The sequence below is a fragment of the Rhea americana genome, unplaced genomic scaffold (assembly GCF_003343005.1).
Source record: "Rhea americana isolate MKP2758 unplaced genomic scaffold, rheAme1 scaffold_107, whole genome shotgun sequence".
Classification (NCBI taxonomy): Eukaryota; Metazoa; Chordata; class Aves; order Rheiformes; family Rheidae; genus Rhea; species Rhea americana.
This window is the reverse complement of record NW_028185117.1, coordinates 242,334-260,185: the sequence shown is the minus strand read 5'-3', so window position 1 is coordinate 260,185 and position 17,852 is coordinate 242,334. Positions and strand designations below refer to the sequence as shown.

The window sequence follows — 17,852 nt, the reverse complement described above, 5'->3', positions numbered from 1 at the left end:
ATGACTTTTTTTTGACTGTATGGCAGTGTTGTAGCAGCCTCTTTTTTTTTTTTTTTTCCTTCCTCCTTCCTGGTTTTTAACCCTATCTGTAAAGTCAAGTGTTTTTTTAAGTCTTCAATAATGAAAGCAATATTAAGAAGACACTATTGATACCTAATTTTTAACCTTTTTTAAAAACCTTCCCACATTCAGTAACATTTTGGTCAATTCTCTTGTCTAGCCTCATTCTGAAATGTACATGTTGCTTGGAATGTTCACAACCTGCGTGTGTGGAACCAGAAAAATATTGGTGTATTCTACATTGCTACCATTTTTTTATAAAAATAAATTGGTAACTATTGAAACAATTAAAACTTCAGTTCRGGTTTCTTCATCTTGCCAGCCTTTGATAGGTTCTGATAGTTCTAGGAAGGCATTTGTATTCAAAAATACTTTAAACCTACTTGCAATAGGTGAAGTTGATCCAGAAGCCTGAATTCTGTGAAAGAACTGCTGAAGTAAACGCTTTTCTGTTTTCACAGTGAAGTAGTCAAGCTGCAGGATCTTTAAAGCCATACCCATGCAATTTTATCAAATGATCTTAAAGCTGTTGATAGACTGTCCTTAGTGATAATCATATCTGTCTCCCAGGAGTGCGTTTTCCTGCAAGGCCCGGACTGTTTYCACATTTCTTCTTAGTAGTGATTCCTACATCACTTGCAAATTCTCTTTAATTAGGATATACTTGAATGTAAATGCCAATGGCAGAACTGAAAAAAGAAAAGTAAAACTTGAAGTTGTTGAGTTTCTCCAGCAAGTTCCTAGATCTCAACACTTGTCTGTGTAGCACTAGCAAGGCAGACTGCTTCATAAGCTGTTTTAATGATCTTCTCCCATAGTAAAGCTGCATTATAACACATGCTTTAAAGACCTGCAACTCCACCATGCTGTTTCTCAATGCTCTGGCCCTCTGTTTTTGTAAACTGCAATACAGGCTTGGCTATGGTGTGATAATTTTGGAAACACCTGGGGGGGGGCAGAGGGAGGGTTTGGGGGGTTTTCTAGAACTGATAGCAATTTGTTTTGTGTATTTTAGTCTATATAGTTACAGTAAACATTGACATGTGTTACGCAAAATATTTGACCTCCAAACTGGAAGTGTTTTCTTAAATATTACAAGGTGTTGAACATGTTGCAGTTTTTCAAAACTGTTTACTACGCAGTGAGAGGTTTGCCTGTCAGTAGTAGGATTAGACTAATCTTGGCAAATTCAATATGCTTACTGAGCCTAATTGAACAAATGTATCACAGACGTAGCCTGCATTATTTGAGGTCTTTGTGTGGAGATTCTGGAAAGAAAAGGAGYCTCTTAATTTGAGGCAAGAGGAGGGTGTGTATTCACTCATGTAGTGGTGGTGGGGGAGTGTTTTGTTGTTTGTTTCAATTCAAAATTAGCTAAGCCAAACTTCTGTGAAGTAAGTTACTGAAAGGAAGCCACTCCTAAGCAACTGGAGAGCTTTTACCTGCCCACTTTTCCTAGCTATCCCATTGTCCACATCCTGTGTTAGCATTCCCTGACTTGCATCTGTTATTACATTGGAGAACACTGACCTTATGAAAGCAGAGTTGACCTCCTTGTGCTCTTATGGATCAGCAGATCTTCTGCTTACAGAACCCAGATAATAGCACTCTGTTCTTCATAAAGCTTAGTGGAGACCTGTCTTCTTCTAACAGATAAGGTCAAACCTTTCTGATCTGAGGCCTGAAGGTTGTATTGCTCATTCTGCTGTCTATTCACTGTCATGTGCTTCTGGATATCCCCGCATGATCTTAGAAACAGTTTACTAGAACAACCTGGATTCTCATTTATCGTGAGAACCACTCACCAGCAAAAATTGTCATGTTTTAACTAGTTCAGAAACAAATCACTTATGCTGTGAATGATTTTTGAGCAGAACTGAAGTTGAAGGTATCGAAGAAGCCAATGAAGAAGTTAATGTAATGTAAGGAATTGTATTATGTAAACAAAGATAACATGCTTTCCCAGGCTGCTATGTTTGAAAAGAAGCGATCAAATTTCTTTATGCTGCTTAGGACACTTGTAAAACCGTTGCATGGCTTATATATTTCAGCATCCTGAATACAGCAGGAGTCACAGTTAAAATTGGTGCATATGTTTTCTTCAGTAAGTTGGCACAACAGTGGCATGACCTTACCTAGAACAGGAGGCCATAACTACTGTCAGTTTTTCAAGCTTTTATCAGTTAATGCTGCTTAAACAATTTTACAAGTGCTGCATTTGATAGCAGTCTAACTCAGTGAAGAGCTTTATTATTTCCCTTCCACCATTTCAGGCAAGACAGGGGACTATTGYGCTGTTTCTGTGTTTGATATCATTTGCAAGTTCTATCTGTAGAGTATTTCTGCATTTATCAAGGATACACTGCAATGTTTAACAGGGCTTAGAGGCATTTAGGGCTTAAGAGAACCCTCAAAGACAAGTCAGCCATTTCTTTGTTTGTCTGGGTTCTTTAAGCATTTAGATGGACTTTGGTCTCCTCTTTGCTCTCAAGTAGTCAGTGCTTTTATAAAACAGTGATACAGACCTCATTATCCAGCAACAGTCCCAATTTCCCATGACCCTAGACTTTGTAGTGAGCACTTTCTAGGAGCCTGTGATCTTAGCTTTGTTATCCAACTTTGAAAGAGGTAGTCTGACAGGAGAGACATATTGGTTCTTTACCATTAAGTGTGGATGATATAGAGAAGGAATGAGTTAGGAGACTAGTCCCAGGTTCAAGAACCATGGCCGAACACCCAGGAAGATTGTATTTCTGAGGCATATCACAATTCATTTGAAAATTCAGAGCAGCAGTTACCATTCTAGGAACTCTGTAATCAGCTGATGCAGTTCCAAGGGACTGAGCAACTATAAGTGGGCCTAAGGGAATTTACTGTAAGCAACAGACTGGCTAAGCAAGCAGCTGTGCAGCAGAACTGCTTTTTAGTACATCTGAAGGTATGTACTAAAAGGTACTTCTTGATAAGTCCAGCATAAAGCATATCATAATAATGTTCTTCACTGAGGAATGTGCATAAATGCCTTGCTGAATGAATCAGCCTGCAAGGGTTAATTCCTCTTTGCTGATGGGAACAGCACATTTATTCTTTCTTACTCTTTGTGATTCTGCTGCATTTCTTGCAGCAGAATAAACAGCATTTGACAAGAATGAAGATAGAAATGGCTGCACAGGTGAACAAGAATGCCAGAACATCTAGGCAGTGGTACTGGTACCAGGTGAGATGGTGAGAAGCTGGTCTCAAATGCTTTGCTCCTTTGTGACGCATGACAAATTCAATCCAGAAGACAGCTCTGTCAAGAGGCTTCATTGGCTGGTCATGATGAATCTTGGATAACCTCAGAGCATTTTCCTTATAGCTGGGGAAAAAAGAAGAAACCAAGGAGAGTTGTCACTAGTTTCTGAAAGAGCCCATTCCTCAGCTGACTGTCCTGTGGAGGAACTGTTAAAAGACAGAACATTTTACCTTTACTTCTATCAGTGTTATTTAAATGTTTGAAACTAGACAATTTGCTCCTATTTGCCTACAGTTGGACTATGAGTTGTAATAGCGAAAGCAAGTCTTTTGCAAAGGAAAATTACTTTAGTTATTGCTTCAAACAACAACAAAAAAAGGCAATGAATTGCAGGATTTTCCATTCTGGTGTAATGTAACTTCAGTAACCACTGTCCTAAGGATATTAGTCACTCAAGGGTAAGAAAATAGAATAGTGCTGACTCCAGTTAAAGAAACCATAGATGACTAGCATTGTCACCCCCAGCCTCCCAAGACTGTAATTAGCCATACAACAGCGAGAGGAAAGCAGAAGACTGTCTYGGGAGTTACTGTGGGTTTTCCACTTATTTGATCCCTTTTCCCCCTTATTTACTCCATTTTCCCCCTTATTTTTGGGGAATCAGAGGGCAAGAGGCCACTTTAATGGGCTGTAGTGCCACACACTGATACCTCACCCCATGTGGGGCCGGGGCAGAGCACAGGGAGCCAGGAGCAGGGGGACCCACTGCTGCAGGACAGAAGGAGCTGTTCTCTCCAACCAGTAGCAGACCAGCTCTGCTAAGACAATCAGCAGCATGGGCGAATGCAAACCTGCAGTTTTGGGGGGAATTGAAGGAAAATTTCCATGTTCGCTCTGAAATTCACTGTGGCAGGTGTGGAAGGAATTACATCTTTCTCAAAGGGCTTGTAAAAATATAGTATCAAGAAAATGGAGTTACTGATCTTCCTTTTCTAAGAGATGTGGATTTGCAGAAAATAGATGCCTAATATAAAGACCTTCTGTTTTATTTGAAAGCCATCTAGTTTCAGCTTGTCAGTACTTCGGGTTCCCAGAAGAGCCAGTAGAACTTCTCACATCAACAAACCCAGATTTTAATAACCCAATCCTACAATTAGGCAGGAACAAAACTCACGTGGAATTGTTAATGACTGTATTCACTGCGTCAACTAGGTCCTGTGTCTGCAGTGTGCTGAAATCCAGTTCAACTGCAGCTCCCTTTGCCCTCATGTGAGCGATGTTGTCGTGCTGGTCAGCAAACATGGGAATCCCGACCAAAGGGACCCCATGGTAGATAGCTTCGTAGATCCCATTGGTCCCACCATGAGTAATGAAGGCTTTAGTCAAAGGATGACCTGAAACAGGGAAGAAATGTGTAACGGCAACTGCTCCAGACCATGTTTGCCTGGATGAGAGCACTACTAAGCATCCTGGCAAACACCCATGTGGGTAAACCACATGGGGTGTTCCTGCAGCCCATGTTTATTCCATCCATTCCATTGTCTTTTGCAATTGTTTTAATTTTCCTATGGTCTCAAATTTTTGAGCTGCAGGTTCATAACTGCCCCTTCTACAACCTTTCTAGTTGACGTGTTTTGAAGCATGAGCCCAGGAGAGAATCTACAGAGGCCAAATCCAGCTCCAGAGTGCTTACTTAGTTTGATATTTACCCTTACTTACAGGTGGTTCTTAGCCTTTCCAGATGAAGGCCTCCATGCTCTGTAAAACAGGGGCTTTTGCTTTAAAGACTCTTCTTTATAGCTAATATCAAGTTGCTACCTTCTTGAGCCATTCCTCCTTACTTCCCTTGCAGTCTTGCTCTGTCTTCCATGGTTCTTGTATCCTATGCACATGTAGCCTTTGCACTAGGAAATTAAGGTTAGAAGAGCAAACCTCGGCTGCTTAAAGTACAGCACTAATTGTAGTCCCAAGCATTAGGTGGCTCGTTTGCATGAGCAAGCCATTCTCTTTTGGTTTTGATGGAAGAACAAGGAAATCACAAGGACTAAACACAACTCATAAAATCAGTCTCACCGAGCAGATCATTTTGAGGTATCCAGTCATAAATCCTGGTGTTGGAGCCCAGAGTTTCTGGTTTTCTTCCTTTGTACCGCCAGAGAACCTTGAACAAAGGAACCTTAAGATAAACATACTGCATTTGACATGCTCTTTTGCCTTATCGCGCTTATTGTGGGTCGTTATCTCAAAGACGTACACCCTTTTCCAGTGATTCAAATAACTTCTGCTCCAGTTCAATTTATTGGTTAGCTATTATATGCTTTCTGAGTGATTTTTATATTGTGCCCTGTGGACACTCCCCCACATGCTTTGGTTCAGAGAGGGGAGAACACTATGTGAGGTGACTCAGCAATCTGGCTCTCTGCAAAGCTCAGCTTCCTGGACATGAAACAGCCAGCAAAGATGCAGATAAAACTTAGGCCTGTCAAACCATAACAGACTTGCTGAATGCAACCAATTGACCAAAAAATGAGACAGATTGTGTTTTAGACTGAGAAAAAATTCACCTTTTGTGGAAGCTGGCTGAGGGCACCAGCAATTATATTACTTTTTTCATCAGTTAGGTTATAGACCATTGATCCGAGAGAAAACACCACGATGCCATGTTCTCCTGAGCTCTGAACAAATTCTTCCATTTCCTAGGAGAGGCAGAAAGCATACTAAGTGAAAATACGCACTACAGATTACACAGACTTTTATAAACAGAGCACAAACTATTTAGTTCATCAAGGAGAATATGACAGTGTCCGAGTACCTCTAGTGAGAGCAGGGTGTTACAAAGATATACCTGGCCCTGTACAGAACAGTTTCTCCCCAGGATAGAGCAGGATAAGCATTAAGATGAGCCTTAAGATGGAAGCTTTGTCCCTTTAGAAGCAAGTTGAATAGTTTCAGGACACATTTCTTTCAGAGCATGAGCAGCAGGAATGGATCATGGTGACTGGAGTGAGAAGGCCATACACTGTGACACCCTCTCTATCATAGTACATTGACATGGATCTGGATTTTGCTGGAACAAGAACTTTGCATTTCACAGCTTTGTGCAAAGAGAGTGCTGATGGCAGGTTTCACAGCATCCTGACCAGATAGCTATCAAGTTGCTGCTGTGACTTTATTATTCAGTCAATTCTGTATTTCCAGCAATGCAGCATGTGTTGCTAAAAAGGCTGTGTATAGATCAGACCAAACGATCCTCCTATTCCTTCTTTTAGCTAGTGTCATGTGAAATGGAGCAATAGCATCCAAAAGGCAAGGGCTATCCATTTCTCCCACCACAGACCCTGGCACAAAGGAAAAGGAAGAAGAATAAGCTACAAGGTTTATCAGTAGAAAACTTGGACCAAAAATATCCTACTTCTTCTAAGGTTCCTATTGTGCCAGGACAATCTATACCACAGCTTGTCATGTTATCATCAGTATCTAAGAGTTTTGATTCCCACCTGAATATTGCCAGTCACAGCAGAGCATAGGCTACAGATGCTGAGTATTTTACCCCCTTTAAGATGTCTTACACTAAGCTCCAGTAGAAGTGTTCAGCACTAGTGTCTTTCTGCAAGTCTTTGCTCTATTGATGAATTCAGCTTGTGAGAGTGCCTTTTTGCCTAATGTATTTCAGTGCTTTCATGATTTGAAATTCTATATATTGGAACTAAATCTTATGCTTTGGCACTCTGAGATAGCACATGTTTTTCCTGAAGTGAGCAACTGGTTCACTCTGCTGAACTCAACTATTGCCTTTTCACAGCACAGGTTGTAACCTAACCCTCAGTTTGTATGTGTCTGGGCAGGTTGCTAAATATGTCCATGCTCCCCACCTGCAGCAGAGCATCTTCCTTAAGCATGAGCCTTCTCAGGCATTGCTTGCATGGCCAGTAAGGTAGAGAAACAGCTCTTACTCTACTAGGCAGATAAACCAGTAGCAGAATAAAGTCAGGATACCTTTGGTAATGGCTTTGCAGGCTGGCAGTGGAGTCCACCAACAAACTCAAAGTTAGGCAAGAAAGGACGTGGAAATTCAAAATCCCAGTATGTTCTTATTAACCACATCTCTGCTTTCCCCATTATCTCACACAGAGTTGTCTGCCTTCCTGTGGGCAAAGAACAGGGTGTTACAACATGCGCAGGAGGAGTCTTGTTTGCTGTACATTGCAAAATATAAGCCTTACCTTTGTCTCCTGGCACTCCTGTTAATGTAATCTATCAAATCAAGCACGAAGTGAAAATGTGGATGAATCCAAACCTAATCATAGCCCTGGCTCTTGTTTGGCCATGGCAGATTGCCACACATGAGGCAATAGTATACTTAAAACAATGTAAAACCTTTAGGCTGCATTTAGAGCAGTACCTGCGTATGTGGGAAGCACTTAGTTTCTCTGGTAAGTGTGTAGTTCCTGTACCGTAGAAAGACTTTGTCACATATGCTTGTAGGGAAAACCCACTTTGGGGAACAGAGTAATCATACAAAATTTAGGGCCAAATAAAAAGATAATCACAAAGTGCTGATCAGCCATTGGGGAGGAGGAAAGTTTTAGCAAAGCTCTCCTACATATTTTCAAATAACACAGTGGGTGCTCAAACTGCAATGCAAGGCAAGTACAGCCAGACCTGGTTCTCTTGGAGACCAGCACAAAGCTCCTGCTTTTTCTTAAGAAAATTTGGCCAAAACCATTGGTTCTGTGAACATAATTCTATGCAAAATCCAATGTTTCTAGAAATCCATCTAGAGGAAAAAGCATGCATTGGGAAAAAATGTAGCATAGCTTCCATTTTCTCAGATATACTTTGAATGTTGTCTCTGCAGGATTGTCCCACTGTGTGGARCAAGGGAATAGAAAGGTTAGAAATGTTAATGATTGTCCAAAGCTAGTCCAAAACAAACAGTAATCAAGCAACATAAACATCAAGAGAAAAATTACCTGTAGGACATCTTTGGATGTCCTGATCAGCATTACAGATTATACTAGGAATCTTTTTTAAAAAAAAAGAGAGAGAGAGAGAGAGACATAGAGGGTGATTGTTCAGTTACAAAGTCACTAGAGTAAAAATTATTTACAATTGAAGTAAAGCCAGCATAACAGAGTGTCATAAAGGTGTTGGTCTGCAGACCATGTTGGAATCAAGTCTTGTGCACAAGAAAAATTCAATATAGGAAAAAGAGACTGGTTTGGAAGGCACAAGGAAATACAGGGAGGGATGTTCTTGGAAATACAGGGAGAGATTGGAAGGCAACAGCACAGACTCCCTTGTGTTTGCAACTCATTTGTTATCTGCCTAAATGCTGATACTCTGTACCAAATTCAAAGTCAATTGAACTAAAAGAAGGYCTTTTTCATGTAGACTTGGAATCAGGCCTGAGCTGTACTAGATTAAAACAAAAATTTCAGGCATATACTTTAAGGAAACTCTGTAAGGAAACTGTGGATGATAYAGGAAAGGGAAAGGTGATGGTTCTTAGCATTCATTCTTGGACAAGACAAAAAATTCATGTTTAGCATCCTGTACCAAACAGGGACCCAGGGTGGTACCTTCTCATGCAACACATGAATGAAAGGTGCATTTTGTGCTTTCAAGTTGTCCAAAGACAGCCAGTGTTCCCAGTCAGCCCCACTGGCAACTTGAAAACTGAGTTATCCCTAAACTATTTCCAGAGCCTTACACTGAGTTACCTAAGGAATGAATTTGTCCCTCAGCCTTTATCTAGTCCCCCATCAATTACAGAAGTGCCTGTCCTCAAAATTAGGAGGTGACAACTGGCCTCTAAAACTCTTCAAGAGGCACTAAAATGAGCATCTAGCTCACTGGAAAGAGCACACCAGCAGTGGCATCACTGAAAAAGAATTTAAACTATAAGCTAGACACTCTGAAGAGGAACTAGAGGAAAACTGCACTGGTGTCTGACAGACTACATCAGCTGTAAAAGGGAAGGCACAACCTCTGTGTGACGGAAACGGGAATATTATCACCTCTGCTGGCCACAATTCAGAACACGGGGTAACAGTACRCCACTGCATGCAAAAGCTGCTAAAATGAATTTTTAGATTTGGTATGGAAATAGGACTCCACTTAAAATGTTGTTAAAAAAAAAAAGGAAGAAATCAAGTATCTGTTTGACAACCAGTGAATGCAACAGTTGGGGATAAGGACTAAATCTAGAACTAAAGTTCAACTTTTATTAAGCCTTCAAGTACAGAACCAGAACAGGCTGGGTTCCCTAAACATTCAGAAGGCAYAGACTATGCAGAAGAAGCCATGCAACAGCTGCCTTACCTAAGATGTCACTGTAGTACTCATCCCACATGTCTTGCCAAAGATCTAAGTAAAAATAGTCAGTATAAAGGTAGAAGAGGAAGTTCTGCAGTCTCTCTGTGAAGTGCATCCGGTCCGTCAGCCTTCCCATGGCAGCAGGCACGTAAGAAGGTGGGGACGGCAGCCTGCCACACAGCCGCTCTACCATGTTCCCCATAGAGAAGCGGAAGCTGTAGACAAAAGGGATTGCCAGGATTTCTGCTACAAGTTCACCCCCTATGGCCAGAGGGTCAGCAATCAGAACATCGAACTTGGCCTGCTGCAGCTTCGCCATCAGCTGCGGGTTCAGCACCAAGCTGTCACAAGTCATCCTCGATATGTTGTTAAAGACCTCCATGTCCTTTTTCATCTTCCTCAAGATCTCCCAGGTGGACAAGTTGGTGAACTCATTCAGCCAGGTATTGAGGAAGTCCTCTATCATGGCATCCAGGGTTTCATGGGTAARAGGCACTTGCAGGACCTCAAAAGTAAAAGGGGAGGAGGTGTCTCGGTAGTCAATGAGCATATTGATGGAGGGCACCAGTACAGTCACCTCATGACCCCGGAGAATGAGCTCTTCCAGCAGCACTTTCAAGTTGATCCAATGACTTAGGTCAGTGGGCCAGACCACCACCTTTCCACAGAAGCCAGGATTCCAGCAGCAGGTGTAGGCCCAGAACAGCCAGAGAAACCTTTGCCCCATCATCCTGGCTGACCATTTACAACTCTAGTCTGACTAAGCTGGAAGCAGTTGCACAGTTCCTGCTTGTAAATACTCTAGGGCCAGCCAATAAAAATGAGATCCACTTGCTATCAACCATGGAAAGAGGGCATGTCAGGAATAAAAGCACCACACATGACAAGGCTGGACAAGCAGCAAATCCTGTTCTGGAGTCTCCTCCAGAGCCACAGCCTTTGGGAAGTAAGGCAGTTTCCATTTCTGCTCTTAGCAAAGTGCGCCTTCCAGCATGTGAGGACAAGAAGCACTTCTGAGCTCTGCAAAGAGCTAGTTGCCTTGATAACATGTCTTCAAGGTGAAGCTATGCGTTCCCATGCCAAGCAGGAACTCAGGCTTGGGAAAGCAAGTGAGGAGTCCATGGACCCTTTTTGGCAGCTGTGTGATTAGCCCAGTCCTGTCACCTGGGTGATGTAGGTATCACCTACATCCTAGGTTTGCGCCTTTGCCCTGTAAAAGCCAAGTCACCTGTCAAGCCAGTAACAATCTTTATCTCTTCATTTACTAAATGTCAACAAAATGTCCTGCAGTAATTGACAACTAGCCCACAATGTGCTCTAGTCCTGTCTGTAACCAGATGTCGTGGACACGCAACACTGCTCATAGCTGGAAAGACATAATGCTGGTAGAGGTCACGCCAGCATCCAGTCTTCCTGGGAAAAAAACAGGAGGAGATGAGGAGCGTGGCAGGCTCTGGGCTACCTGGCACTACCACCTCTTCCAGGGAGGAAGAGGAGATGCACGCATGCATGGCAGAGTCKGGGACATTGCCTCATTTTCGTGGGACAGCTTGACCCTTCCTTCCAGTCCTCCTTCATCACTGGATACAGTCAGGATGACAGCACGTCTCGGCCAAGGTGGAGGGCAACTGGCTAACACAGCTAACAAGGCAGCATACAAGCACATGCAGCTTCACCGCCAGAGCCCACATCTTACTGCTAAGAGAAAGCTAGCCAGAAGCTGGGCATCACCACTCAGATCTTACCTGCGCATGTGGAAACAGTGCCCCTGTTTGAGAAGCAAGCCTCCAGGAGCACAACAGCTCAGCTTTCTCCTTGAGACTTCAAAACCAAGATGAAAAGGTAATTTAGAAAGCATTTGCTTTTAGCAAGATGCTATGGCAGTGTAACAGGGGAAAAAAAAATCAGCTGTCCAAGTGTACATGGGGCTTTTCTGTTCCAGTCACCCTTTGACCTCTCTGACACAGAGACAGGGAATTTAATTCCACGGTAGGCCTGATAATAAACTCCCTTGTTTCCTTTCTCTGCCTCAGGAGCATCAGTGGAAGGGCCTGGTCTCAGAGCAGCTGCAGCATAAAATGTGAGCTGACATTTCTCCTGTGAGCTCTGCAGTTTGTCAGCACAGCCCACGATCCCAGCAGCCCTGCAGCTGATGCTGCGTAAAATCAACAAACTGCACTTCTGCCAGCACAGTGCTTCCTCACCTCTGCCAAGCACAATATGCAGCACCCATAAATACAGTTAGGTGCTCCTGTAGTAGGGCTTTCTGCCAACATACCTCTCTCTGCAAAATCACACCCCATCACAGTCCTGAGAGAAAAACAAAAACCCTTAAGCTACTGTATTGAAGTACTACTACCTTCCTCCCCACAGAAGCTAACCTTCAAAAGGCATGCTAGCTCTGCTTCCTCCTGGTAGTATGCCCTGAAATCATTATAGAACATTATAGAATTGGTAAGGTTGGAAGGGACCTCTGGAGATCATCTAGTCCAACCCTCAAATGAGTGACCCGTACAGGGATCGAACCCACGACCTTGGCATTATTAGCAACATGCTCTAACCAACTGAGCTAAACCTAACCCCAAAGAAGTAACAACTCCCTAAACAAAACTTCATTAGTAGACCTATAGTTGTTATTAACCAAAAACTCTCCTAATTAACTAAACCAAACATCTACCATCTCCATAAAACCTTTAAAAAAAGGCAGAGCCACCTCCACTGGAAGCCTTTTCTCTCTATCTTTAAAAGACCGAAAGCTTTTTGTTTGATGGGATTGTGGTGCTTTTTTATTTCTTCTGGTGTCAACCATGCCTGATGTATGTATATGACTGCTGTGTTTTCTTTTAAGTGGCATTAGCACTGTTTTACCTAGCCTGAAAGTRCCTGTAGGGCATTAGCTGTGTCAGTGTAGCTGGAGACAGGTAATGTCTGTACTTACTTGGCTTGCTCAGCATGACACAAGGATTTTGGAGGAAGAAAAGGAGTTCAGGATTGCTTTGCTCCCAACTTGTACCCTAACCACCAGGCTCTGGGTACACAGTCTTATGTGTACAGCAGATGCAATCTGTGAAAGTAAGAACGGCCTTACCTAAAACGTCGCTGTAGTATTGATCCCATTCTCCCCACAGAATGTGGTGATACAGGATATCCATAGTAGCATAGAAGATGATGTTTTGTACCCTCTCTGTGAAGGACAACCTGTCAGTCAGACGGCTTAGGATGGCTGGCACATAGGAAGGAGGGGCTGGGAGCCCACCACAGAGCCGCTCCGCTGTGTTGCCAATGGAGAAGCGGAAGGTGTACACRAAAGGGATGCCCAGCTTCTCCGCAAACAGCTCCCCACCTGGCGTAAGGGGGTCCGACAGAAAGACGTCAAAGGCAGATGCTCTCAGCCTCTCCAGCAGCATCTCATTTGTCAGGACTTCGTCGCAAATGATTTTGTTTGTAGAGCTGATCTTGATCATCAGCTGACTTGTCTTATAAAATGCTTCCCAGATGGGCAGCTTTTTCTGCTCGTAAAACCAAAAATAGAACATTTCTTCCAGCAAGGTGGCCATCTCCTTTTTGGTGATTGGCACCTCAACCACCTCAAACTGGAAAGGCGAGGGCTGGTTGGGATCAAGGATRAGGAAGCATGAAGGCAAAAGCACGGTCACCTCGTGGCCCCGGGCCACGAGCTGCTGAAGGATATAGTCCATGTTGAGCCAGTGGCTGTTGTCAGCAGGCCAGACCAACACCTTCCCACCAGACCCACAGCCGAACATCACCAGCAGCCACAGCACTGCCACCTCCTTCCTGGCCATAGCGTGCCTTGTGCAGCTATGTGCTCATGGGCCTCCTTGCCTCCCACAAGCAGCAAGGCAAGCCAGGTCAGGCCGATCCCATGTGACACCACTTTGGCCTCGTGAGCAAGGAGCCAAGGCAGCTAGTGCRAAATCCCGTCCTGGATAATGTTTTTCCTGGAGAGGTGACATCTGGTGAAACTGGAAGCAGTGCTTCCTCTCAGGAGGTGGGGAGAGCCTGGGCCCCACAGGCAGGCTCTCCTGTCCTGTGTCCTACTGGCCAGGCTCAGGCTGCCCCCTTCTGCCCACCTCAGGGCTCATACCAACTTACAGACAYTGAGCAATTTTCCAACTGCAGGACACTCTGTTATTTATTTCTAAGAAGAGATTTTTTTTTCCTTGTTTTGCTGTTCAGACAGCTCCTGGGTATGCAGCAAAGACATTCACCTGCTCTTTGGACATCGTTTTGCTTTATAGYACCCCGTTTTTAATGCATTTGATGCGGTGATTCAGGATTGCAGCAAGAAAGTTTGGGGCCCAAAGTGGGAAAGCAAGGAACTCAGTGTCTAACTAAGGCTGTCTCTACATGAACTTGCCTCTTTTGGAGCATGCCAAAGCTGGTGTGTGATAGTGCAAGCTGTCCTGCTTGCCGGTAGGTGCCAATTATGCACCATAAGTGGAACCAGAAAATCTACTGAACAGTTTTATTCTTGCACATTTTTGATGTGCAAATAAGAAACAATATAAGCCCTTCTCACTGCCAAAAAATCATTGCTGGGCTGCTGCCCAGCTCTGTTGCTCATTGTTTGCAAAAGCAGGCTGTCCTGCAGGGCTTTCACTTCTGGTCCAGTAGTGTCCATAGCGTCCTTTCCCAGTCCCCCAGGACAAAAGCACAGGCRATGGTACAGGCCTGATTGTCAGGAGCGAAGCTGAGACACTCGCTCTGCTGTGGGTGTGACAGTAGTTTGGTGTGTTTGTCAAGTTCTGCGGCATGCAAGCACTCGCAGGGAATTCAACCCCGTGAGACTTGTAAGTGCTCTGTTTCCCAGAGTTGGCACAAGCTCAGTTAAGAGTTCATTGGCTACATGTCAATAATACCTAGGTAAACCTTTATTTCTGCATATTTACTGAAAACAGAACAAAGGCTTGAACATGAAGTCTTGCTACTTGAACTGTTTGCTTGTGGATGGAAAACATGTGTAAGTACAACTTGTTTTGTGCAGAAAGGGTTGGTTTTAAATGACCGATGATGTAAATGCAGTATGTATTACAAAGCTGCAATGGATTTCAATATTGCTGCTGCGAGTGTCAGGGCTGGTTTCTAATTCACCAGCCCTTCTTGTTACAGCAGTCTGAACTGGAAAAGAGCTCTGTTCCTGCTGCTCTCTATTCAAGCAGAGGGAAATATGTAAGGTGAGCTCTTGGCAAAGAGCCCTGTACAGTGTGGGAGTTATCTAAACCTTACCATCAGAACTATGAGAAAAATATGGAGAATGCCATAAACCCAACAACAGGCCTATCCACTGATCCCTGTCTTAACCCAGTTTGGCACCCTGCCAGGGGTGTGAGTACAATTCATGGAGACATTCCTGTCATGGGTAGCTTGGTGGCTAATGGCTGAAGACTGTAATGATTGCCCTACCAGGCTGAGGCAGAGTCCCCAGTGAAGTGCTTTCCTTCTTTTGCAAGTGTGTTTATTCTTTTGGTCTCTGCAGTCCCTCTGGCCTGCAGTTGCAGCCTGCTGTTTTGTGCTAAAAGGTCCCCTTTTGGTTTGACTGGGCTACCTGGCTCTTTCACTGGTTGCTCACTCCCTTTTCCACTAAGGGAAATAATGAAAATCTTCTAATCCTCTACCTCTTCTAATTCTCGGATATCATTTTAGTCTTGTCTCATTTTTGAGCCCCTGACTTTGCCAGCCTGCCCGTCTTCTGGCTCCTAGTCATGTCATGGGAGGCTGCACAATGAGAAACTGAAATAGCAGAAGGCTTACCTAGGACCTTGCTGTAGTACATGTCCCATTCTCCCCAGTACCTCTGGAAAACGTAGTCTTGTAAGTGATAAGACACTATGTTTTTTATTCTTTCGCCAAAGGACATGCAGTCAGTGAGCTCGGAGAGGGCTGCGGGTGTGTAGGACGGCGGGGCCGGGATCTTGCCACAGTGCCTCTCCACAGTCGAGGCTGGGGTGAAGCGCAGCGAGTACACAAAGGGGACTGCCAGCTTGAGAGCCACGAGGTCCCCACACAGGGTCACCGGGTCCGACAGCAGCAGGTCATAGCTGCCCCCCTGAAGCCGGGCCATCAGCTCTCGGTTGGTGAGCACTGCATCACACATTTGCCTGTTTATCTGRTTCCAGTTTATGGACAGTTTTCCCAGCTCCTTATAAAACTGCCAGAAAGTCAAAGTGGTTGGTCTGTTGTTCAGCCATAGTGCTACTATATCCTCGATCAGGTTCTCAACTGTGTCTTTTTTGAAGGGCACAGCATAGACCTCAAATTTCTCCACAGCCTCAGGCCTGGGTTTAATGAAGAGTGAAGCGTTTGAGACCAGGATGGTGACGCTGTGCCCACGAYGGATCAGCTCCTGTATAACTATCTTGATGTTTAGCCAGTGGCTGGCTTCTGTTGGCCAGACTAACACATTCCCACAGAAGGCYATCCTTACAAAAACCACCAGAAAAGCTAGCAGTTGGAAGTATTTCTTTGAGCTGAAGGCTTTTGTGGCCATAGCAGCATTAAGGTTTAGGTAGCCTGGGAGCTTTCTCTTCTAGCCAGGAGCACTCAGTCTCCGTGTTGCATGTGATGGTGCTTTACTAGCACCCTTGGCAAAGGCAGGTCTTTACCACCACCCAAGTGGGAGCTTTTAAAGCCACAGCAGAGTAATTGACCTGGAACACCTTCGGTCTCTGGACTGAAAAGACAGAAGAGGATACTTGGTGGAGGATGCTGGTGCAAGGAGGGATTCCTGTGACAGGACTAGCAGTGGCAAATGATATCATAGGTATCATTAAGCCTCCCCCATCCTTCCATAGTTGTGTGGACCTGCCAGCATGTGCAGTCAGTTAATAGCATGAGTTACCGGCAGTTGTGCTCTAGTCCCAGCCGAGAACCATCCCCTCTCCAGGCTTCAGCATTAATTCAAGTTGGTGCATCTTCACCAAGGCAGAAGCAGCAAGTGAGAGCCCCCCCAAATGYGAGCTCCAGTACCAAAATAATTTCCCTGCCTTGCTCTATTGACTAGCGGTGCCACATAGGCCAGAGAAGGAGAGGCCACAGAGCACATTTAAGTGCCTGATGCTACCATGCAGACTCAGAAATGCATATACTTTTTCAGGATCAGATTTTGTTAGATGTGTTGGTGTTTTCCATATTGAGAGAGGGAAGCATGTCTTTCATTTCAGTGACAATAATGCCAATACATAACCATAACAGTAATGTGTACTTTGCTCTGGTATATGAATGGTGGTTTCTGCCTGCTCCTGCACAGCTGAACATGGGGAGCTTGTTGATACTGTCTAGGGTGCATCAGCACCAACTTTGTGGAGTTGTAGGCTGGGTTCAGGTGTCCAAACACACATGCAGGGCCCAGCCAGCTCCCACCGTCTACCTCAGGGGACACAAGGCTTCCTGCATGTCCTGGAGGGGATCTGCCAGGCCCATCAGGGTGTCTCAGCCACAGATAGCATTTGATGTCTCTCTGAAGGCAAGTTAACCTGTGCCATGACTCCCTGGCCTCTGCTGAGTGATTTTTATTGTAGTACACCGCGTCTTCGGAGTTAGCTCTCATGTGGAAATTCACTACTTGAATGTAAGTCACTAGGTCCTGAAATAACCAGCTCAGGAGGTCATAACCACCAGGAATCAAAATGAGACCACTCTAAAACCCACATGTACAACAGTACAATCAGTTCAACACATTACGGGGGACAAATGCCACACAGAAAAAAAGCTCTTACCTAGTGGAGCCTTCCAGGATGTGAAGGACTCATGCTCTGGRTAATAAGGTGCAACTTGCTATGGCAGGTTGCTTCTGTCTGCTGCTGCTCGCCTAGCGTGCCTCACCAGYTCTGGCAAGGTTCAGCACCAGGCAGAAGGTGCTTAAATAAGTTCCACCCTGAACAGGGCTTTTCAGTGGGGAGAAAGTAATACAATATGGGCTGATCGCAGTAAGGCATATATTCAAGGATTAGCCCATGCTTTGTTATACCCCAGTAACTTAATAGTCCAGATTATCTTTCCTCTGCAAAGGAATGTTATAACGTTATTACAGAGCCAGATTCTCAGAAGGATTTTGCATCCAGTAGCTACCACTCAGGAATATGGTGTCTGACTGCTAAGTGGCTAAAAACATTTCTTTCACTCCTGTTAGGATCCTAGCTTGGTGGACAACAAGTTGATTATGAGCCAGCAATGTGCCCTCGTGGCCAGGAAAGCCAATGGTCTCCTGGGGTGCATTAGG

The 17,852-nt window shown here is 44.3% G+C and overlaps 1 protein-coding gene across 3 annotated transcripts; it reads right to left on the bottom strand.

The window, feature by feature from the left end:
• Window positions 1-63: 63 nt before the first annotated feature.
• LOC146601233 (UDP-glucuronosyltransferase 2A2-like) lies at window positions 64-16,121 on the bottom strand. Of its 3 annotated transcripts, none has more exons than XM_085310035.1 (6): window positions 15,386-16,121; window positions 7,292-7,440; window positions 5,860-5,991; window positions 5,369-5,456; window positions 4,470-4,689; window positions 64-3,418 (listed from the first exon to the last, which is right to left on the bottom strand). In XM_085310035.1, exons 1-6 carry the CDS (start codon window positions 16,119-16,121, stop codon window positions 3,142-3,144), a joined length of 1,602 nt encoding a protein of 533 aa, XP_085166161.1. In that variant the 3' UTR covers window positions 64-3,141. The 3 variants fall into 3 exon arrangements, with proteins under 3 accessions (XP_085166161.1, XP_085166168.1, XP_085166176.1); XM_085310042.1 differs by lacking the exon at window positions 15,386-16,121 and adding an exon at window positions 12,702-13,459; XM_085310050.1 differs by lacking the exon at window positions 15,386-16,121 and adding an exon at window positions 9,620-10,389.
• Between the last annotated feature and the right edge of the window lie 1,731 nt (window positions 16,122-17,852).